Genomic DNA, 25,756 nt, shown 5'->3' on the forward strand with positions numbered 1-25,756 from the left:
TCATAATGAATAGGTCACAAGAGGCGCACCAGAAAAGAAAATGGCAGACCATGACAAAAAAACTGGTACAAACAGTATAATAAATGTGTCCCATTGTGGACTGTAAAATTCTTGCATATTGTAAGATTCCCTGTATACAGCCTGAAGGAGTAGCTACTCACATAGCAGCCATAAAACGTACAGTTTCTTGTCAATGCTAAGGATTTAAAGCTGGAAGCCCATTTTTATTTCATACATCAAATGTTGACAGAAAATCAATAGATTTAATGTGCAGTCAGTTGTTGAGTGCAAAGAAAAAGCTCTTAAAAATGAATTTAATAATTAAGAGTCGACCATAGCGCTTCCTGGTTATTAGTCTCATAAGTGAGGATTAGGAATCACATTTAATTGGAATGTTTAATCTTTGCACTCCCACATTTCATGGGTAAAGCCTGATTCATTGACTTGCTATGTTTAACACATATGCAGCTGAGTAACAGTCATTGCAGGAAGGTAGTAAATGTAGTGGCCGTTTTGTACTACCATTGCTACTACTTTTCTGTGTTTGTCCTCATGTCAAGATGCTGTATATTATTTGGTATTATTGTTTTTGTACACAGTAATAAATCTCTGAATACAAGCAGGGAAAAGAATGGGAGTACATTGGGACACTAAGATGTGCTCTTGTCAGTAAATAGACTCACAAGCAGTGTTATACACATGTATACGTATATCACTAGTCCTTGTGCATTTGGATTTACCTCTTCTCTCCACAATTGGCAGTTTGCACTCTATTGTGTTTACTTGTTCTTTATATTGACAGTCAGTAGCATAAGCCTTTTACACAACAAAGGCTAGCAGCTCTACAGCCAATCTGTGATAAAAGGGGGAAAAATGAAATCACTATGGAAACTGGAGGAAGGATGTAAGAGCTCTCTTTTTAGAATAAATGTCTGATGTTTGTGACTGCGGGGAAATAAAATTCATAAATTTATATGATGTTATCATTAATGTTTTGTTATGGCAGATTACACTATTTTCATAGCATCTGACCTTGGCTTTATTAAGTGATCCCTTTGCTGAAATAGTTACTGTTTTGCAGTGGCAAAAAAACAAGAATGTGATGAGGGGAGGAGTGAAGAGCGAGCCTGCTTCTTAAATGATTATTTTTTAAATCACACAGAGCTCCTGGGTCCTGGAATGAAGACCACTGTGAGGTTTTCAGCAATGCAGCAACCCGGGGAACTGAATGCCAGTCAGAAAACAGTGTATCATCCAATTGCATGCCTGCCTTTGATGTTGGACTGAGAAACTCAGAACCTCTCCCTCCAATCCAGAAGCAAATAAATACTAAGCAGAAGAGACATCCCTCGATTCAGTGCACAGACACTCTGAGACACAAAAACCAAGGCTGCTGTCATTATAAGAGCACAAATGAACCTGTTTGGATTGCAGACTGCAGCAAGTACCTGTCTCCCCATAGGAGTTTGCCACTTCTTCCAACATCGTCAGACAATGCAGAGAGTCTTGGCTTACACAGGCCACTGTCTTTATCTCCAGACAAAGCCAGTCATTCTTTCAGCACACCTGCAACTGAACAGCACAGGGAACTGGAAGGGACTAAACGCTCCACTCTGCCTGCAACCCATTCAGTCTCTACCAAGAAGAGGAAGAGCAAACACCTTGGTAAGAGAAACAAATATATTTTAGAATTGGAACAAAATATTCTACAAGACAAATATTAAATATTTTAATTTTATTTTTTATTTACATTACTGTAATAAGAATAAATATGCATTGATACATATTTCCTTGCCTTTTCTAGAATTCTAAGCTTTTTAAGAATGGAGTTATATGTTATTTAGAGTAGACTTATATCATATTTGACATTCTGACTTTTGATCCATGTATTTCACTTTAAACTTTTATTGAAGGTTCTGCTGCAGAGGACAGGAGACAGCATGATGCAGCTACCAAGGAAGCTCTCTCTGTACTCTTCCCTCCACCAACCTATTCCACACATGGCCTCTCCAGACCAGCTTCACCCAATGAAGGGCATCTTCACAGGTAAGTAGTCAATCACCTTCCATAAATATAACAATCCATTGCACACACTTCACTGGTCTTTTAACACATCATCATATTAAAGGACATCTTTATCCATAAACGTAAAAGTCATTTGCATTCATTTCATTATATTTTATTCATTTAGTAAGTCTTACATCTTCTTGCAATGTTAACTCCTAAGGATCACAACAGCTATGTGTTGTCCTGCTGCAAAATGAATGCCAACAATGCATCTTTAGCAACAAGTCCAAACTATAGAAGGACCATTATTCTAAGCAAAATCACATTCACCAGACTTTTTTCTAAATCACTATTTCAGTAGGTTTGCTTTGTATCTCATAATTGCTAGGTTTGGTTGGAAGAATACATCTCCCTATTGTATTTAGATTGAATGGGGAGGTATCTCTATACATGTATATTCACAAAGAAGCTAAATAGGGAGGACTTATAGAATGGAACCCATTATTAAGTAGTAAATAAAGTATGCTACAAGTAAATGATATCCCTACTAGTATGTTATATTGTAAAAAAAACCAGCTATAGTCTAACTATGTGGCTTGGAAGGAGTCAATTGTTTCCTTCAAAAGATAACTACAATTGAAGGAATTGTAATTTTTTAGAAATTGATTATTTTTTATGTAATCTGTCAGTCCACATAATACTAAGATGAGTTTGTTCATTGCCTTCCTTAAGACCTGCTTTCTGCTTGTCAAATAGCATTAAGAGAGTCGGCAAGTGTAAAGCTTAACTAACACAGTGTTATCTGGGGTCATACAACTGCAAAACTAGTGGCATGCCTGTTTCCTCAAAATAGATGAACAAGGTTTCTGTAAGAATAGGCATCCCTTGGCTTGATACTCTGCACAAAATATTTCTAATTTATGCAGCAGCTGATATCATCATATATAATTATTCATCCATTGTTGCCACATATGACAAAGACTTTTCATTATCTGTATATTCTATGATTTTGGTTGATTGGATAATAAGTTGTCCTTCCATTGTTGGAATCTGTACATATTTCATAATTCAATGACAATGTAAGCTACATTGAAAATGTGTTTGTCTTAATGGTTTGTTCAATGCCATCCATCCATTATTTTCAGACTTCATGCTTGAATCTGTTACAGTTTTGTGTAAATGTGTTGTAACATAGAGCCTTGCTTATGCATAGCTTTATGCATCCTGTCCTATGAGCTGTAATCATATATACATACACGCATTCAATGACTGCTACTCAATGTCTGGATGTAGGGATTGACTTGTTTTGATAAATAACCTGAGCTTTGCTCTTAACAGTTTTAGTGTGGGTATCTTTGGATAGTAACAATACCATGACTTCTCAAGATTTCACAACCAATAATGATTTTAGAGTCGAATATAATGTAAGACACATAACTAATCTCAAGTAACACATTAACATTCTAGTTTGCATACTGCAATGTACCACATTTGCACCACATGAAAGGTTGTATTACATGGACCGTAGATTTGCCAGCACTATAATGTATTGTATCTGTCACTTTGATCAGTGCTGCATTCTGCTGACCGTCTATTGTACAATGGAGAAGAATAGAGCAGCAAATCCCAGAGTCAATTAAGAGTTAAATAGAAAACCTGGGCATTTTCTTGCTGAGATCTGTCAAAGACTGAAGTGGTTGGCTTCATGTCTGCCTGTGGAACAATAGTTACCTGTACGCTTTATGGGCTACTTGGCAGACACCAGCAATCTGTATAAGGTCTGTCTCTGTTAGACAGGATTCAATGCGAATCCCTAATGACTGTCTACCTTTCATTAAAAGAAAAGAGGGGAAAAAAAAGCTGCATACCTTCTTGATGAAGGACCGAACTTTGAAGCATTTACTTGCTGTCGCTTCCATTCAGCCTTGACTTGGCCTGAGGTTTTGGTTCCCAGTCTAGAAGTCAGCAGGCTATCACTTCCCTCTTCCTCCACCCCCTTGTATTGCTCTGCAAAAGCAGATTAGTGTCACAGCTGTAACAAGCACATAGTAATACTCATTACAGATACAATCTCCATGGTGGCAAGACAGCATGGGCGCAGGACAATAGAGAAGACCACTGATATTTCTTTTTTAATTTAATTTGTAGGTAAGGAAGTGAATTTTCATGTAAAGCCAAGGCTAATGTTACATTTCCCAGAAAAAAAAATGTTCTTTGTTCTCTAAAGGAGTGTAACTTTCCAGTACAGTGTCCTTTCCAGGCTGTTACCAGCGTTAGAACACACACAATGAGACAGAAAAATACACATTATTACTGGGTCTGGGTAAGAAGCCTCAGGACCTTTTCATGTGGTCTTCTATTATTTCAGCATGATGTCTAATCAGCAGTATGTGACATGGAGACATGCTGTTCACAGCATATATGCAATATTAAAGAACACTGTTCCGTCATCTAATTTGTGATTATGTTTACACCCTGTAAACTCTACTGAGGTCACATAGGTTTAAAAATTAATGAGCCTTACTGCACGTTTCATCCGATACCATCTACTGCTGCACAAGATGGATGTTCTCACCAGTACACAACACATTCTACATAGGAATACATGCAGAAATATGTAAGAAGGAAATAGGTCAGATATATGACAAGTGGGTGAATAAACTATATGATAAAAAAGTCGAAAGATACATTGATGTTAATGAGAGAGATGAGATACTAGATATATAGGTAGATTGCATTAATAGATAGATAAATGATAATAGAAAGCTAGAAGAAAAATAAATAGATGATAGATAATGTATATTAATAGATAGATTATAGATACGGTACTGTTGATTGTATAGATGCAATAAAGGAAAATAGAAATGAGTTAGATACAAGAAAAATACATAGATAGATGAAAGATAGATGGATAGATGGACTGATGTTAGTGGATAGACAGACAATGTTAGTAAGTTGATATTAAAGATGAATTAATAGATTTATGATAGATAAATAGATAGATAGATAGATAGATAGAGATTCATGTTAGAAGATGAGGAAATGTTATTTATGAAATAGAAATCAGTGAGATAGGAGGTGGAGAGAAAGATAGATATATAGACAAATGCTAGTAGATAGATGATTCATGTTTGTAAATAGATATACATAATAATAGGTGATAAATGAATACATAGATGATAGATAGATGATAGTTGAAAGATAGTTGATAAATATATAGATGCGTGTAAAATAATTTATACATGTTAGTAGATGGATGATAGATACATAGAATAGAGATAAAATGCATATGCATATTAGCAGATGGATCATAGATCATAGATAGTATAGAAATGCATGTTAGAACATAGATAAAGGGGTATCCATGAAATAGAAATTAGTTACATACAAAATGGATACATAGATAGATGATAGATATATAGATAGAAGTTCATAGACAGGTTGGCAAATGGCAGAAGAATAAATATATGATAGATGATAGATTAGGTAGTTGCATGGATATATATCTAGAAAGATCCATAAATAGATATCAGATAGAACCTCATAAGTCTGACACATAGATATTTAGACACGACAGCTATTAGGTAATTAGGAGAGAGCTAGATAGACAAATATAAGTTAAATTAGAATTATTAAATGATAGATGGACATAAGATTGATACATGTTAGATAAGTAAAAAGATAAGTAGAAAGTAACAATGAGATAAGTTAGGCAATAAATAGAAACTACTTAATAACAATAAGTGTATATATTTTTTTGGAAAAGCAAGGAATTCTTGAAATACATTATCTAATCTGATGCTCTTATTGCAACTGTATGATTGACATAGCACATCCTAAGCTTATTAACTTTACCTTCCCATGCCATTGGGAATAGAAAGGATTTTGGTCCATTTATTGGTTTTTATAACATCAGGAATAACAACCCCCCACCTTGCTTTTACCCCTAAGTAGGTATGTGTTTCCCATATTTGATAGCTGAGATTCACTGAAAGAGACAAATGCATAGTCAATTGTAAAGAGAAAATGCCAATTGGAAGATTTGCAAATATAATGTAGAATATAATGTTTATACATCTTTTCCTTGGTTAATTTGTGTTATAAAACGAGGAGTAAAATAAGTTATATGCTTACCTGGACCATCCTAGTTTATGAAATTTTGTAAGTCTAAATAATGAAAATTTTACCAATAGCAATGTCTAAGCAAGTATTATGATAAAATGTGAAATTTGATACAAAAATTTGATTCTTAGGACATTGCCTTCTAAAAGAAAGGATCTTTAGTGCCATAGTTGAAACCCCAGACAAAGAAACATCTTGTGTAATGTATTATCTTGCTAAGATATCTTCAGAAGTCCTTACGCTTTGTCAGATAGGTCAAAATGTTACAGAAAAGGGTTTCACAAATCTGAGGGTTATGCAAACTATATGCAATGCCATAAATCTTCATAATTAGGTTGAGTGTGTTAAAATTGCTGGATCTGGCATATATTTGTACAAAAGATCAGCAAGCCCTGTTGCTTAATCAAGGTCAATTGGTTTAAAATACATTATAGCCCTTTGCAGTCTACATTGAGGATGATTAAATATAATAGCCCAATACTAAGGCAATTATTCATTCCCACCACAGTAACAGCGGGATTCTGGATGGCAAAAAATGGAGATTTCCATAAGCATGGGGGGAAATGTCAGCTATTTGCTGGAAAGCAAAACATGATGGAGACAATTTAGTTAACAGATTAGTAACAGTTGCCACTATCTATTTGATTGTTTTATGTCCTATTGCTGTAATATGTGTTGCTGGATGTAAGTCATTATATTAAAATTTAAGGGGGGGGATGAAATATGTGCTCCTGTAGCTGGGAGGAATTGTGCCTCTCCAAGAAGACACATTTTAAACGTTATTAGAGTGTGTCAAATAGTCCTGGAACAAAACAAGCTATGTTTTCTTACTTCCCATCCAAAAATCTACATTTTGAGGTCTTGTTTCTGCAAATCTGCCGTCAGTTTTAAACAAAAGGCTGTGTACAATGCAGCGGGATTAATCTCTGCCGATTCCCTGATGTTACACATTATTTCATCCCATATTTATTCATTTCCATTGAGTCTAGCAGCAGCAATTGCATGCTAAGTGTTAAAGTCATACATGACAGAGAGGCAAATGAGGGTGAAAGACGGCAGCTCTGTGTAAGCATAACTCCTCTAATTTATTTTTTATGCAGAGATTAATGTGCACCCAGCATGAATGTTTTGGTCTCCTCCATCATTATGAGAGGGAACTTTGGATCTGCATTACCTAGCAGTGCTACATCAATCAATCAGCAGGGTATGGCTGAAGAAATTCAGCAGGAACCCCACCTGAGATTGAGCACATCCATTTCACTAATGGGCTGTTCCTTTTATATTAGTGTACAATGCCATTTCTTAACCTGAAAAAAATAAAACATTTTCTTTTGTTGCCCGTACATCTACACATTCATAATACTACATGTTCTCAGGCAGTACAGATGTAAATACTCATTTACAAGCGTAAAACAAAAACACTGCTAACTATATATAACTATATAGCACTCTATAATATCCAAGCTAGAGCATCTTGCAGACATTTTCTGAGTTGTATACTTTTTCAATGTCCTTTAATATTAAAAGTCATTTATTTTCACTTTTTAAAAAATACTCATAACCATTTTAATGAAGTACTGTTTTCTTATGTGCATAATATACAAAATGCATTAGTGGAAAGACTTGTAGGTTCTAGGTCCTAGTACCTACTATGCAACAGAACTCCTCAGCTACAGTGCCAGGTGTCAATTATAACACAGGTGTCTTATAATGTGGCAGAACTATCAGACATCTGGGCTGCGACTGCTACATCTGCATTCCCTATAGATATGCCACTGCATTCCGTGTATGATGGAAGTTTCCCATTGCATGACAGATCCCTACCTTCCACCTACTGCTACTATGGGGGGTTGGTCTTAACAAGACATTACTTACAGTGCATTGCTACATGTCACTGATACAAAATAACAAGTTTAACATATTTTATTGATAAAAGAGAACAAAATTTACATTAACTCTGTTAAAGGTGGTCAACTAAAGATCTATTTGTCTATTTGTAGATTCAGTATTAATCTGATGCTTTTCAGGCACCAAATTGAATTTGAATATTTTTGGATTCACATAAAAAAATCTTGTAAATGCGATAATAATGGAAATAGAATGGAACTGTTAATTTGTCCACTGATTTCAGTGGAGTTTTAATGGTTTCCATTATGTTGTATTTGCATGGTGTCCATCATTATCATTTGAATGAAACTGTAATGTAAAAAATCTATTAAAAATAAACCAATGGAAAAGGGACCTTTAATAAAAAATGAGTGCAGCAAATCGTGAATGCTATATATATATATATATATATATATATATATATATATATATATATATATATATTCAACCATAAACTATACCCTGCCCTTGTGATATCTTTTGACTCCATAGACATGAATGGAGGTGCCCCCTATTGTTATCCTTCTAGTGATCACTTGAAGTCCCAGCAATGGGGCCTTCAGAGGTTAGAAATGTATGGCTTGTCTAGCTGGTACAGGAATTTAATTCAGTGTAGCCCAACCTCTTTAAAGACAACATCAGATTTATGTTGTTATTGGCTACTTAGGTCTTAATGAGTTACAATATTCATTGTTTCTGTGTCAATGATTGTATGCTGAAAATGTTATAGCACTTAAGTACCTTTATGGTAAACTAGTGTTTCCTAAGATTCTTAAATGTTAACCCATAATAAAAAAAAGAACCTTTAAGAAAATGTATCAATTAACAAATACTGTTAAAAATATCTAATTCAGGAATAACTGCTGGAATCTGTAAATCACTCTTTTTTAATAAAATTTTGAGAGTCCTATATAGTAAACCCCAGTAAACCAGCAAAAAAGAGTTGCCCTTGCTTGACTTCCAAAGGTGCAGTTAATCCCGACACAGGTAGAGGGCAATACAGAGCATGTGAAGCTGTATAAGGTGCAAGAAGATAGCCAATCAGTACACATACTTAAGAAAAACTTGTGTTTTAGCAGGGAATTACCCATGATTGAGGTGCTGAAGCCCACAGAGTCTGTGGCATTGTATGTAATAAGTGGTTTCAAATTAAATTGGCCTTGAAAAATTGATTGCATGTTAAAATATTGTCACAAGAAAACACAAGAGAAAGTTATAAGACAAAATAAACACAATATGAACAAGTATACCATATCCCCATAGTTCAGTCCTAGTAATCCACTACAGCCACTTTGGAACTCCAGACCAAGTGAAAATGTAAACATACACATATGATTAAGACAATGTAGCACATACAAATAGAACAACCAGTAAATGGTAGAGTATTTATGATAGCAGCGTTAAGGAAGAGAACAAATTAACAATGTATTACAAGGTATGTATGATCTTGACCAACCATCAGTAAACATCTTGAAATTAATGGAACCATGAAATGTCAGTTAATTAGCTTTTGTGGTAAATTACCAAACACATATATTCTGAGAAAATATATTAGTATGCTCAAGAAAAATTATGAATAATGAGACATATTGCTCTTAACAAGCTTATCTCAGTTCCAGAATGTCATGAACCATTAATGCTAGCTATTTACATTGGAATACTATGTTTCCATACCATAAGTGCACTGTGCTGTCTTAGAGATAGGCAAAATATTTCTATAGTTTAATATCTGTGGCATAAATTCAAAATCTATGTCTAGAATTTGTAGGAAAACATTAAGGACATCCTGTAAGTAGACTTCAATAGCACTTTCAGCACTAGACAGTTCCACATTTAGTACTAGTAATCTGTCTTTTGGAATTATTATGTAAACTATGCCGATAAGAATGCTTTTATCATATACTGCAAATGCACTTTTAATTTTTCCCAGTTTATGAGAATAGGAAATATGATAATTTAGTTTGAAGTATGAATTTCACAACTTTTTGACATCATAAGTGTGCAATAGCACCAGTGAGGTATCATAATAACCAAAGCATTCACAGCAACAGTCCTTGACATGTGTAGGCTGCACTATAACATTAGACATCTTTGTTGTGTCCAGGTATTTCCCAAAAAAGAGTCCAGTTAGAATATTACCACTTACATAGGTCAACATACCAGTTTCTTAACTTTATAAATTTAGGAGGGTTCAAGAGGAGGTTGGACCTTCTGACGCTAACCCAATCAGTGATATTGGGGGGCATAATTATCTCTACTGTTAAAGCTGTCATGTACAATTGTTTGCTACCCCAGAAGATAAGCAACTCTTAGAGACTTACTCAACTCTACTTACACATGCACATTTGGACAAGCTGAGAATTTGTGTATATGAGGAGGTCAAAAGACTTAAAAAAATGTGTAGGAAGCATTTAATATCATCATCATCATCATAATTTTAGGATTCAAATTTGGTGGCAGCTGCATCTACAAAACCACTGTAGGTCAAATGCAGTGCACTAGATTGATAATTTGTACATCTCAATATCAATTAATTCATCATGTCAAAGCTAAAGGCATGTGACAATGGATTTTCTCTTCTTATGTACATGAAGTGGAGAAGGAGCTGAATCTTTCACACAATTTTTAAATGTCATCCCATGTGACACTTGGTGATCTGTCATTCAGTAAAAGAAAGGTCCAACATCTAATGTTATTGTGCCACATAAATGGTTACTCAATGTTTGTGTTACTTACTGTAAGTCTAATACAGTATAATACAGGCGGTTCCCTACTAAGGAACACCCGACTCACAGACAACCCCTAGCTACAAACGGCCATCTGGATGTTGGTAATTTACAGTATTTTAGCCCCAGGCATCAGATTTATTGATGGTAGATGTCCCTAACTTTATAAAGATTTAAAATGAGCCGGAGGTGCACAGGGCTATGTCACCCGAGCGCATATAGTGCCCTCAGTGGAACGGTTGGCAGGGCCAGACGCCATGAACACAGATGGTGTGTGCATATATTAGGAGGAGGCGGAGCTGAGAGGCGCTCAGGTGGCATAGCCCAGAGCGCCTCTTGCTCATTTGAAAAACTTTATAAAGTCTTTTTTGGAACAATGCCAATGTCCAAGAACTTCATAAAAGCGAGATCATTCCCTGTTAGATAGGATGAGCAAGTAAGTTTGAGGACTCTACCATCAGTAAATCTGATAGTAGATGTCCTTTATCTGTCTTGAACACAATCAATTATATTTCTATATCACCTTTGGGCTCATAAAATTATAAATTGCATATTTATATTGTCATATATTCCATTGTTAATGAAAAATATGGTGAGCATATAAAGTAATTAACGCATAAATATCAGTTTAGATTGCTTCAGCGCACAGAAACAATAGTTCTATTCCATCTGACATGACAATCATTACGAAGACTGTCCATTTAAAATATGGTAGTGTTCACTTATTGGACTCATGAGATCCTCCATTTCAAAATTCTGACATTTGTATCAGATTTATAGTATACTTAACTGATATGTATAAGATCCCATGGGCTCTCCTGTCATAGTCCATTACTCAGTTATCCTCCTGCTTTCTTTATCTCTGCATGAAGATATTTCAGTTTCTTGGGAATTACTGACATTTGAACAGCCATGAGAAAAAAAACAAAATGGCTAGCTAATGGGTAACCTTAGCTAATGGGTAACCTAGTATCATTTTAAATATGTTTATACATGTTAGGTGTTTTAAAAATGATACATTATCACAAACTATGTATAACACATTATATTAATAAAGTCTTGAGATTTTGCTAACTCAGGTAACTCTACTATTACCTTTTTATCCCCTAGCGTTTGTAGCTGTTCTTTATTTTTAGAAGGTATTTATGAGATCAACTCTATTATTACTAAAGTTAGGTTGAAGTATAAGCTTTCTGTGGTTAGAGCATTAATTCAAAAACATTTCTAGAAAATGAAATAATGATGAGTATATGAACAATACAGTTCGCAATGCTATTAATACTAGATTTCTCCTTCTTTACGGTTCCCAATATGCCTTGTAAACCTATCATAGTATATTAAAATGGTTTATATCGTCCCAGGTGCTATGCTGCCAAAGCATTCTAGTCAAAAAGTCTCCACAGTAAAAATTATGTAGTCAAGACAGTGTCATGTTAGAACAAAATTATTATTTATTAATAAATTCATTCCATGGAATCAACATTTCGTAGATTACATGCCAAACATTGTAGCCCATCATGGCATTTTCTAAGCTTATTGATCAAACGTACTGTAATAAATATTTCTGTGTAGGGTAGGCAATATGTGGATTGTCTACTGTACAATTTTGAAACTAGAGTTTCATCCATTCGAAGCGCAGCAGCGGCAAATGCAGTTAATAGTCGTATTGATTGCAGTTGTCAGGGATCTGTCTGAAGCAACATCTGTGTGCACTTTATGTCCATTCAGCAAGCTTAATCTAGAAATTCTCCTTTTTCTCCAAACTAAAGTGGTTCCTAACCTAAATTTCAATTTTGAAAAGTATGGTTAACTAGGCAGCAGGAAGGAAAGACAATGTAAGGGTATTTTTTTAGAACTTCTATGCCACAGAAGTTGCATAGAAGCCCTAAAATAATTGCAAATGCTTGAATATCGCTGGCATTTGTGGTTATTTTCAACTTTGTGCCAGGGAAGTGTGAAGGAGGGCGTAGCTGGCAGAGGAGTGACCCGGCAAGGGGTGTTCCTGTCCACACGCCTGGGCACTCGCTGCAGCCAGCAAATTCTCAAACATTAGAAGTTGTACTTATTTCTACCTGGAGTTGAAATAAAATGCTGCGCAGCTGGCCTCCGGATACATCTAGAGGCCTAAGCACAAGCACCAGCGTGTGATAAATACCCCCATAGTCTATATCTTGTCAGGAATCATTGTGACAATGATCCTATGAGCTATGGACAAAACTAAGCTTGAAATTGAATTGGCACTTTGCAGACCATGAAGAAAGCAAAACACAACTTGGCAACAGTTTATCTATGCTATCCCTTTCTCAGTCTGCATTATTAATCAGTGGTGTATTTTTGAAGTGGCAAACACAGGGGGCGTGGACATGGATACAGTCTAATCAAAATATTAAAAGAAAAATATGTCTACATACTTATAGGAGCCTGTCAGTAGATGTTGACCTGATAATCCAATACCAGTATGTTGTCAGGTAGATTAACACCTTTCGTGTGATGTTTCTTTAATGGCCCAGTGTGGTGGCATCATCCAGGAGATCACTTTGAATTGGGGTTGAAACAGGTCTTATGAAATCACAGAAGCAGAGAGTTTAGCACTAAAGTCAATATTTCCCCACTCCAGATTGTCCCCTATGCTGTGATTGATATCATTCACCAGATTTTACTTATATCACTGGATACAGAGCCATCAATCTCAGTGATGGGGACGTTCTGAGGCAGAGAGAGTTTGACTTTAGTGCTGAGATCTCCACACACCCTTAACTATAAAAGAAACATGATTTGGCATATGTTAAGATGCTTGGCAACATCCTGGTAAACTTTTTTATTATTATATACAATAACTATGTAACCATGAGCTTTTTTACATGTATATTGATAAAATTGTTTGCCACATTATGTGCTGTACAGGGAGTCCTGCATAAGTCAAAAACCACTCAATAGTTAGGCTTTGGAATTGAAGTCAGTATTCCAGTGTGCACTTTACATGAAGTGAATAGTAGATCATCCAACAGGTATCACAATAATAGACAAAAAGAAATTTGGGCACGCACCGGATGATGTAACTGCTTTATTCAGGCCAAAGGAAAATACAGAGGTACTAAGCACGCCACAGACCGTCTGACCATAGAGCAACGTGCATATAGTAGTTACCCAATTTACCTATGTAAATTAGAACAGTCTACAAGTGGTTTGCAACTATATTTTAGTTGTACACAAAAGACTTCACTGATGTGGTAATACTTGGGTAACATTGCTTTGTAAATTTGTACATTCACATTTATATATATATATATATCTAGATTATACCTGAATATTAAAAATTATTAACAAATTTGGTATATTTGATTCCATATATTTAGACAAAACTGGACCATGTGCATCAATACTGATTCCATAAAAGGAGTTCTGCTGATCACACATAATGACTTAATATTGGTGTGCAGCACAGAAACTGTCTCTTTATAATAAATGCCTATAGATGAAATCAATCAAGTGAAGCTGAATCCATATTAAGGCCTAGAGGCTTTCTAATAGCCCAGAAGCCTTGGCCTTGATATTAATTGCTTCAGTATCTTGCCACTATGAAGGGAGGTTAAGCATTAAGCGTGTTTATTCCTGGGCCCATGGAATGGAAATCGATATTCTCTACAAGAAAAAAAAATGTTCTGTACTTAGTTCCCAGAGTGACCAACTAAATCATGCCTTTATTATTCAATTTGTAAGCATGTGTAATGTCAATTTTTCTTATCATCATAACTAAGTGTAGTTGTGTTGTAGACATGGTAACGCAAATACAAATGTTTTCATAGAAAATTATTTATAGTCCTGATGTCTAATGCAAATGACTAAAAAAACTGTTGAGAATAGTTTATGTATAGGCTGCTCTCATTATCAGTTCAACACTAGTGTAGCGGAGAGTACAGATAACTAAAAAACACTGATACCCTGCCAAAAAGAAGAAAAGAGAGAGAACTTAGATGGTGAAATGTATCATCTTATTGGTCAGTTTGTCACCTCTGTTAAAACACTAACTTCACTAACCTCCTTTAGAAGTATTTGTTTTATGCGAATTGAGTACAATAATTTTTTCCGGCAATGTTAGGTAGGAATATGTTTGATTGTTGCCTGTAACACATGCATAAAATGGTTGACTCCAGGCATGAAGGAGTTTTCTTAGTAATAACACCTATCCCTATTTTATGATTGTCAGGGGTATAATCATTTGGCATTGACCTGTGTGAATGCCATGCCATTGCCCCATTCACTTCTAGAAAACTGACATTGAGCACTCATTCCCATGTTGGCTGAAGGTGTCAGTATCCAGAACCCCAGAATGCAGATGCTTTTTGAACCTAGTTGAAGCTTAAGTTTAAAAACTCAATTTAACCTCATGGTGCGGTAGAGAAATGTTGGTATTACACTGTATACCAGTAAAGAGCTGAAGGAGATGATATTGCATTAAGCAGGATTTTGTGATTTGTAGCAGTTGTAGGTTGCTGTAATGGCTCTAAATGTTAAACATGTGTCCCAAATACACCACTCAAAGTGATAAGTCTGCTATGTTTATGAAATGAAGGCCTCCCTCTTCACCTCGTATTATTGTCAGACTGCTGTGTGTACTGTGTGTAAGTCCATATGTAACAACATATTAGTGACTGCACTAGTAACCGAGGTAGGAGGGGGGAGGCACTTCCCTTACTAATTCATTGGACTCATTTCTACTTCATTTTATTCCTTTCTGCTCCTCTTGGTAAGACTTTGAATTAGGAACCAAGGAATATGTTACACAATCCAAAACAAGATTTGATTATATAACTTATAAGCAGGGCTGGTGCTGGCAATGGGCATACCTGGGCCAGTGCTAGGCCCCAGAGCTGCTGGGGGGTCCACCTAAGGCTGTAATTAAGGAATCCATGGGGGTGAGGAGGGCTGTATCTATTGAATCCATAGAGGGTGAGGGGGGCGTTATATAAAATAACCATGAGGGGGCTGTTTGGAATGATAAACTAGGGAATATTTTAGGGAACAGGAGACTGTTTTACTTTCTGAATTTTGAATACCGCCACATGAGTTCACTACAATGGGGCCCACTAATGCTCTGACGCCCAGGGACCTACTGAAACCTGGAGCCGACCCTGCTTATAAGCCTTTGTTGTTTTTGCTTAACTTGACCAACTGGGTGTAATATGAGTAAAGGTTTCACAGAAATTGGGGAGACACGGGTTGGTGGCCACAAGTAATAAGCAGCCTGTGCTTTATTTTATTATGTTTTAAATATTCATTGTAGCAAAATTATAATATATTTTCTTATTTTTATATGGTATGAATCATGTATATGCAAAGATCTATCATGAATGAAATAGTTGACTCTATTTTCTATTTTGGGATCCACCGGAAAAAAAAAAACAAATTGTGTTTCATAAATTTTCCATTAGCATATGTCCTCTAAAAGGATTTTAATGATTTTATTATGCAAATTCTGTTTAAGTTTAAACTTGTTGATATTGCAAAATTGAACCTAATTGACAGCAGGGTGAAGAAATAATTAGCTTAATTTAGAATGGCTGAAATGGAGGCATCGCTTACTGTGAAGAACATTAATCAAGGGAATAGTAAGTCAGTCTGTTATCACAGGCTTAACTGTATTATTCAGAATAACTGTTATTATACGCTTATTTCTGACATCTCTTAGTGCAAGGTTGTGACAGGATGCAGAGCCTGTCAGATTTTTTTTTAACTAGGGTGTCACGTACTTTGAAAAAAAGATCTTTTCTATTCATAATATCTGCTGAGGGAACAGCAAAGCTTTTGAAACTGTTCTCACACTGCATTTTCATTCTGTAGATATTACAGGCTTATTGAAGAATCCATCGACCCTTGTATGGTGTCTCCACTTAGTGTAAAATGGCTTCAGGGAATCTATTCATACATACCAGCAGAACTTTGCAAGGTGTGGAGCAAATCCCTTCAGGATTTAACAAAGGTATGTATGGATTTGTGTCATATTTTGCGAGCGGCTCTCATTGCTATTAATACATGAATATTTGACAAGTACAGTGGAAGAATTATTCTTATGCATACTACCCTCTAGATATGAAATAAGCCGTTCTGCAAAACAGATGATTTGTTCTGAAAATACATTCACCGTAGAGACATTTTTTGAAGTCCTTGAATTCTGAATTGTTCATTGAATTATAAGAAAACTCAGGGATTTATAATCAAATATGAAGTATATAGAAATTTCAGTCTTTACCCAAGTGGTTGATTCCATATTAATGTATGGTAACACAAAATGTACATAATTTCTGTTAGCTATGTTATGTTTGTCAATGACATAGACTGAATTTCTCTTTATTTTGACCAATATGGAAATATTTGACCATCCAACTGACTAATTATGATTCAGAGCCAGATTGACCATTTTTTACCGGAATATGCACAAATTAGCTTTACCTGCTCTGCCATAGCATTAATCCTCATGGCACCACACGAAAGCTGATACATTTTCAATCATGCAGGAAGGGTGGGGAGTCTGATACAACATTGGGGGTGATCTATCACCACGTTGTCTGGTTTTATTTACTACTTTTTTGAATTATTTGTCTTAGTTGAGATTGAGACAAATACATCTCAACTGGGAGAAAATAGGTCTCAACTGGGACACATAAGTCTCAACTGGGGCAAATAAATCTCAACTAGGACAAATAACTCTCAACTGCGACAAATAAGTCTCAAAAATTAGTAAAATAAACCAGGCAATGGGTGACTTCTATCACTACCCTGTCTGGTTTCATGTACTACGTTATGAGACTTTTGGTCCCAGTTGCAAGACCAAAAGTCTCAAACAGCAGTACAAGAATCCAGACAACTTAGCAACAAATGTCCCCAATATGGGGATAACCCCCCCCCCCATACACACACACACACACACACACAACATCCAGGATTGGAAAATTGCCATTTTATAACTGTTTTGGGCCTTCCTGATCCCCAGGATCCCACACAATTGGGTGACAAGGGCTATGTGCAAGCCCACCCCTGTTTTTATTATGTGGATGACCAAAGCGAACTTAAAGGCATTGTCCAGAGTTTGAAAACCATGGCTACTATCTTACAAAAACAGACCTGACCATGGGTTATGCCAGTATGGTAAATCATCTTTGAAGAGAGGAATGAAGCTTACTTGTATACCACCCATTGCCCATTATCAGGAGAAGAAAGCAGCCATGTTTTTAAAATTCCTGACAACCCTTTTTAGAGGATGGTGATTAGGCTTATTTAAGCTGATTAGTCTGGAGGTAGGTTGGCTCAACTGAATACATTGTAAAGAGAACCATGCAATTCAAATAAGCAATATGTCATGCTCAATTTTACCTATAATCAAGCTTAAAAGAGATGAAACACTCACTGCTAGGTTTTCCCTCAAGCTACAGATAATCTTTGGGTTTTTAGCAGAAGAACATGTTTTGATCAGTTTATTGGCATGGGACCCATCCAACAAAATAAAACGTCCAAAGATATAATATGGCTACATTACAAATATTCTGTGTGACATAATTTTTCTTTAATAGAAATAAGGGGATTCTTAGAAAAGCTTAGTGTTTAGTTGGATGAGTATCCATGACTGTAATTCCTACAGCAGAGGGGTTCCTATGGATGCATAGTTATTATAGTAAGTTACAAATATGGTTGTTTCATATTTCTCATTTCTCTACTAGTCCATAAGAATTATACACATCGCAGCTTGTAGGTCTAACCTATTGTACTTCGTTAAATGAGAGGAAGACAAAAAAATAACTGCACATCAAGGTGATTCCTCCCGAAATCCATACATACAAGTCCACGGATAAATGTCCTTTCCCAGAAATTCAGGACTCTTAACTAATGATACCATTACTTTCAAAAGAGGCATTTGGTTTTATAGTCTCTTACAGAAGAGAGTCCCTGCTTTTGATGAAAACTTTTTTTTCATCTAGATGTAGAGGGTTGAACCCTTAGGATGGCTACAGATATAGGTATCAAACAATTATTATGTATTTCAGCCCATTGTTCATACCAAAAACAACATATTATCCTTTAGAATTTTGAAAGACTAATTCTATTAAAATGAAATGATCACTATATATACACCAGTAATAACATATTTACAAGCAGATTGTAGGGTTTTTGCACCAAAGATAATGTCATTGAAAATTGAACAGCTGGTGCCCAGATGTAGCTTGTTGTTTTAATAAGAATTCTTTTCCATCTCCTACCGTTCAAATACCAGCTGCAGCATTCAAGCTTAAAATGTATAGCAGCAATTTCATTATTTCAGATTTAAGATGCCCTTTTATTTTAGCTCACTTTAAAATACATGCAAAGCATTTATTGACATTGATATTAATATTGTAAAGTCTTCTCTATGATCATTAAATTCATTGCTTACCTAAAATGAGTTATATATTTATACTTCAATAATCTTCTAAACCATTATTTTTGTGCAGGGAAGAAATCTAGTAATATGTAAGAATACTGCTGAAAAGACTTGAGAATTATTTTAACTTCGATCTTCATAATATTTATAGATCGTATCCCAATAACATTACTCAAATAACAGAATAAAGAAAAACTGTAGCTGCTAAATACCTTAAAGAAAACCTACCATGAAGAAGCTACCATCAGATTTAGATGTAGATCTGATGGTAGATTCCTCCTAACTACACAGGCCCTATTCTTTATTTTACTAATTTAAAGACCGTATCTAAACTACATATGCCCTAATCTTATTTTTACTAATATAAAGACCTAATCTAACTTTTAAAAAAACTTTGTAAAAGTAATATGCAAATTACTTGCAGAGACTACTGGGGTGTGGACTAAACTCACCAAGTGCCGGGAACAGAGGCTACTGGATGCCCCAGTTACCTCTGCAGGGACGCCCACTTGTGGATTCCAGCTCGCTCTGCTTCTTCTTCCGACTTTCCCATGTTTTAGTGATGATATGCACCTTCACAAACCCAGCACGCTCCTCCTCTTCTTTCAAACATTGCTGGTTTCTATGGAACAGGGACAGGAGTCGGAGCTACTGCGCATGTGTAGTAGCTCGATATAAAGCCAGCGATGTTTGAAGAGGAGCGCACAAGGCTTGTCCAGGTGGATGTCATCACTATAACACTGGAAAGCAGTCAAAGAAGAGGAGCACACTGGAAAGCACAAGTGGGCTTCCCTGTAGAGGCTACAAAGGTGTGAAGTAGCCTGGCTGGGCACCGGGCAGAGGTTACTCCAAGCCCCAGTAGCCTAAGCAGGGACGCCGCTTGCCATTACAGCGCAATCCTCTTCAGGTAATTTACATATTACTCTGCAGGTAATTTATATATTAATTTCACAAAGATTTTTATAAGATGTAGTTAGGAAGAATCTACCATCAGATTTATATCTGATGGTAGCTTCCTCATGGTGGGTTTCCTCTAACGCCACATGTTCCATATACCAGTCTGTGGCCATGCTGCAGAATAACTTAAATGAATAACAATTTAGATTTTAAAAAAATTCTGCAAAGCATCTACTGCTGTACTGTGTGGCTTTAGGTCATTCGGGTTATTATATTAGGGCTATCATTGAGGCACCACATCAATAAACCAGATTAAGGAATTAATACAAAGGTTACTTCTCTATTTCTGTAAAAGACCTGGTGTATTCTACCATACCCTGGACAGAAAAGAATAAACTCAACAACTAATGGTTATATGTTCCTATTGGTTTGTTTCCAGTTATCAAGAAGCAAAACTTATACACAATGTGGAATCAGTTTAAAATATACATTTTTATGATTTGTTACTAAAAGTATGCATGAATAAATAATTTATTGATAAAAATATATGCAAAAGACAGAGGAACAGTCTGACCATCATTCCAACTGTAGACCACTTCAATGTCTACAAACAACACAATCCGTCAACTGTAATGCATTATATGTCAGATGAAAAAGTGCATGCATATAAAAATGAAGTGCTTACTCTGGGTCTTACCAGTCTACAATGGGATGGGTACTTATTGGGGCACATTTACTTACCCGGTCCTGTCGCGATCCCGAGGCATTTGATACAATGCTACATGAAAAGTTGGTACATAAAATGAGACTTCTGGGACTAGGAGAAAATAATGTATTTGGGATAAAAATTGAGAGTCGTCATTAATAACACATTCTCAGTTTGGGTTGAAGCGACCAGTGAAGTGCCACAAGGGAAAGTATTGGCTCTCTTTCTTTGTAATATTTTTAAAAAGCCTCATAAAGATTTTTACACATTAGAATGTAAATATTTGCAGTTGATATTTTGCACATTAAAGTAATTAATATTGAGGCTGATAGTGTAACATTACAGATAGATCATAGATGGATTGGTGGAAACTGGAGGAATGGGCATAGCCCTGTAGTGAGAAAACATCAGGTTAAACCACTACCACATTAAAGGTTGTTGAATTCCTTGAACTTTACTTTTAATTCCTTAAGCTTTATTTTATCTGTGGTGATGCTGTAGGGCAACTGATCACTTGTTGCAATGTGCTTCTGCTGATTACAGCTGATACATCAGGGTCCCAGAAGCAGGACACTCTTTAATCAGCATATATTTAGGACATCTTTCTAACACACCCACATTATCTAAAGTGATCGGCCCAATTTTAAAACTTTTTCCTGCAGTCCACATGTCCACATTTATTACAATTTTAGCTTAGTCTACTGGGTAAAGTATGCCATGTCATAGAACAATTAAGAACAGTCTTCTTTGGGAGCAGGCACTTGAAATTAAGATGCAACCCTTACTTTTTGAGGTTTTGATGGGCTTAGTATCTTAGTATGAGCCTCCATTTGGTCACATTCTGTGGGTTTAAATACTGGAGGCAACTGGAGAGATTTCATGTTCATGAATTTCGTGTAATAATGTCCCTCTGTGTTGGAATATCCTAACATAACAGACATTGTTTAGTATTAGAGATGAGCGAGCACTAAAATGCTCGGGTGCTCGTTACTCGAGCCGAACATTTCCCAATGCTCGAGTGCTCGTTTCGAGTAACGAGCCCCATTGAAATCAATGGGAGACCCGAGCATTTTTCAGTAAAATTACAAACTGAACGAGCACAGTGAAAGAACACAGTGCAGAATAGATTGCAGATGTTCGGGAACATCTGCGATCTGTTCCGGAGACACGCGTGCAGAACGGTGTTCTCCGCAATAGTATTTGAAGAACAATATGTGTGAAGAACAACTTGCAGATGTTTGGAAACATCTGCAAGTTGTTCTTCACACATATTGTTCTTCAAATACTATTGCGGAGAACACAGTTCTGCACGCGTGTCTCCGAGACATCTGCGATCTGCTCCTGAGATGTTCTCCGCAATAGTATTTGAAGAACAATATGTGTAGAGAACAACTTGCAGATGTTGCCAAACATCTGTAATGTGTTCTTCACACATATTGTTCTTCAAATACTATTGCGGAGAACACCGTTCTGCACGCGTGTCTCCGGAACAGATCGCAGATGTTCCCGAACATCTGCAATCTATTCTGCACTGTGTTCTTTCACTGTTTTCTTCAATTAAATTATTAAATTAAATGTTTTAACCCCTTAACGCTCTGCGCCGTAGCTCTACGGCGCAGAGGTATAAAGGATGTATGAAGAGGGCTCACGGGCTGAGTCCTCTTCATACAGAGGTGGGGGTTTTTGCATTTTGCACAAAACCCCCACCGCTAATAACCGCGGTCGGTGCTTGCACCGATCGCGGCTATTAACCCCCTAAACGCCCCGGCAAAGTCGCCGGCGGCGTTTAAAAGACGGCGGCGCGCGGGCGCCGCCATCTTTTTTTCGATCGCCACGTCCCCGAACGTCATCGGGGGGCGGCGATCAGTTGCCATGGTAGCCTCGTGTCTTCTTTTGACACGAGGCTATCTGGCAGCTGCATATTCGTTACAATGAGCCAGTGGCTCATTGTAATGAATGTGCTGCAAAAATGCCATATATTGCAATACAGAAGTATTGCAGTATATGGTAGCAGCGATCTGACCATCTAGGGTTAATGTACCCTAGATGGTCTAAAAGATAGTGAAAAAAAAAAGAAAAAAAAAAGTTTAAAAAATAAAAAAAATTAATAAAATATTAAAAGTTCAAATCACCCCCCTTTCCCTAGAACGGATATAAAACATAACAAACAGTAAAAATCACAGACACATTAGGTATCGCCACGTCCCAAAATGCCCGATCTATCAAAATATAAAAACGGTTATGGCCGCCGGTGACCTCCGAGGCGGGAAATGGCGCCCAAATGTCCGAAATGCGACTTTTACACCTTTTTACATAACATAAAAAATGAAATAAAAAATTATCAAAATGTCGCACAGACCTCAAAATGATAGCAATGAAAACGTCGCCTCATTTCGCAAAAAATGACCCCTCACACATCTCCGTGCGCCAAAGTATGAAAAAGTTATTAGCGTCAGAAGATGGCAAAAAATTTTTTTTCTTTTTTGTACACATTCGTTTAATTTTTGAAAATGTATTAAAACACAATAAAACCTGGTATCACCGCGATCGCACCGAACCAAAGAATAAAGTAGGCGTGTTATTTGGAGCGAAGAGTGAAAGTCGTAAAAACTGAGCCCACAAGAACGTGATGCAAGTGCGGTTTTTTTTCAATTTTTCCACATTTGGAATTTTTTTTCAGCTTCGCAGTACACGGCATGTTAAAATAAATAACATTACGGGAAAGTAAAATTTGTTACGCACAAAATAAGCCCTCACACAGGTCTGTACACGGAAAAATGAAAAAGTTATGGATTTTTGAAGTTGGAGAGCGAGAAATGAGGCGAAAAACCCTCCGTCCTTAAGGGGTTAATTGTATTTTTTTACTGTTCTTTACTTCTTTTTTTTTAATTAAATGCTCGTTATCGAGCAGGGCAAATACTCGTCCGAGCAACGAGCCGGTCCGAGTATGCTAATACTCGACCGAGCATCAAGCTTGGACGAGTATACTCGCTCATCACTATTTGGTATATATGTATATGTATTTAGAAGCAGCACACAACAATGATGTTACCCAGGGCACATTATGGGTAAAAGTACCATGCCAGCATAAATAAAATATAATAAATCAAATTTCTGTTAAAATCTGTAATTTTCACATTTTCCTAGGAGGTACAGGAAAACTATACATATGCCATAAAGAAATCAATTCTTGATTACATTTTATTGGACCCAATGGAACAAAAGAGGCTCAGAATTGAAATGACCCCAAAGGTAAATTTTCCCTTAAATCCTTATCTATTTTTTTGTGTGTGTGTTCTTCTAGCAGTCTTTTTGAGGCTTTACACTCTGGAAATAAGCTTCCAGTACCTTCCTACATTATTTGGCAGAGTAATGAACATCTATAGATTTTGTTGGAAGAGAAAGAAATCATGTGTCTAAAAAAAGGGTCCCAAATTGCATGTTTTGTCCAAACAGACACAGGTCATTTCTCTGCTTGATAATGAGGCTTCACAGCTGAAGTTAGAGAGCTATTGTAGGCAGCAGAAGAAAAGTGTGCCTTACGTGTGGTACAAATGAGACTTATATTTGTAATGGAGCCGGCCCTGTGGGAACATTGTATTTGATGGAGCTCATACAATGGTTTACCAGAGCATTTTCTATTCCCAGTAGACTGCATAGAAAGGTGGTATACTGCCATCACATTTCTCACATCTATCACCTCTCTAGTTAATGTGATCCTTCTATGTACGCTGTAGATACAGATCTGAAATGTGCAGAGCTAAAGGGGAATGGTGGCAGTAATAAAAACGCTGTGGTCATGATGATAGAAAGTGACAATGGAGGGAAGGAGACAGGCGGACAGGCTGATTGCATTGAAATGAGAAGAGTGGCAGGCACAGTGAGAGCTGGGGAAGAGGAGCTGTCAGGCAGTATATACATTGTGTATTGTTATTTAAATGACACCATAGTGCTATTGATAGCTATTTGTAGTGTTCCGCAATCTTATATTAGCCTGTATTATGCCTACTTGACTGCACTCTATCCGTTATTTATGAAAAACTTTAATTTTTTACACTTTTTATCTAACAGCAAAACTGAAACTACATACAAAATGCAATTGAATGTTTATTAGCATTTGGAATTAAAGTTCATAAAATGTATTCTTTTAAACTTGTGTTATGCAGTATATTTTGTGGTTAATTAGAACAGATAAAGACAATGTGGCAGAATTATCAGGGTTTGTATTCCTGAAAACTGGCATACAGGGCCTGACATAGGCAAAATTACTGGTACATGAGTAGAAATTGCTCTTATTTCCATCTTATACCCATTTGGGGTGGAGGAGAGTAAAGAGGGTGCACCCAGCGTCTGAACCAGAGCAGGCTATAACACAATCCTACACTGGTCTGGACCCGACTTAGAATTGTATGCATTTATCTGGAGGCCAGAGCAACATGATTAAATCTGGCGTGGCCAAGGGGTGGGGATTACACCATATGCTGGCGTACCCAGTGCCAGCGGATGATAAATCTCCCCCATTTATTTATAAATGATTATGTGAAATGACTTAATGTATCAAAATTCTAAAAGTATCATCTATTTTCATTATTTTCTTTTTTTTGTTTATGCACCAAGATGTCTAACAGTGCTGGACGAAATCGTTTTCCATGGCATGAAAGTTTTCATGTGTCATGTGTCAAATTGAAGAACAGCTTACACATCACTCATCCTGTCATGACCAAGATTCTTCATCACTTTCATAAAAAGTATGTCATCCATGATGCTGTGACACCTACCTGAGATGGATTATTACTTTCACCATTTTGAATGGGATATAGGAGATTTCTAATACATATTTTATGAAAGTTTTTAGTACATTTCCAAAGACAAGATGCACCTGTTAAGACTTAATCCATCTGCTCCTCCACATGCACTCAATTAGCAGGCCCCGCGTACTGTAAATGACTATAATCACTCATTCTGACCTTTCATTTCATGACTGATCACTAATGTACT

At 36.4% G+C, this 25,756-nt stretch overlaps 1 protein-coding gene across 3 annotated transcripts in view; it reads left to right on the top strand.

The window, feature by feature from the left end:
* Positions 1-25,756, top strand: part of LOC140126705 (dynein axonemal heavy chain 3-like) — an 883,215-nt gene that overhangs the window by 133,706 nt on the left and 723,753 nt on the right. For all 3 annotated transcript variants that reach the window (XM_072146467.1, XM_072146468.1, XM_072146466.1), the window contains exons 5-9: positions 1,163-1,665; positions 1,914-2,046; positions 16,584-16,722; positions 23,906-24,010; positions 25,376-25,506. In XM_072146467.1, the coding sequence (XP_072002568.1) occupies positions 1,163-1,665; positions 1,914-2,046; positions 16,584-16,722; positions 23,906-24,010; positions 25,376-25,506 (1,011 nt within the window). The remainder of the gene's footprint in view (positions 1-1,162; positions 1,666-1,913; positions 2,047-16,583; positions 16,723-23,905; positions 24,011-25,375; positions 25,507-25,756) is intronic.

This window comes from Engystomops pustulosus, chromosome 4 (assembly GCF_040894005.1).
Source record: "Engystomops pustulosus chromosome 4, aEngPut4.maternal, whole genome shotgun sequence".
Classification (NCBI taxonomy): domain Eukaryota; kingdom Metazoa; phylum Chordata; class Amphibia; order Anura; family Leptodactylidae; genus Engystomops; species Engystomops pustulosus.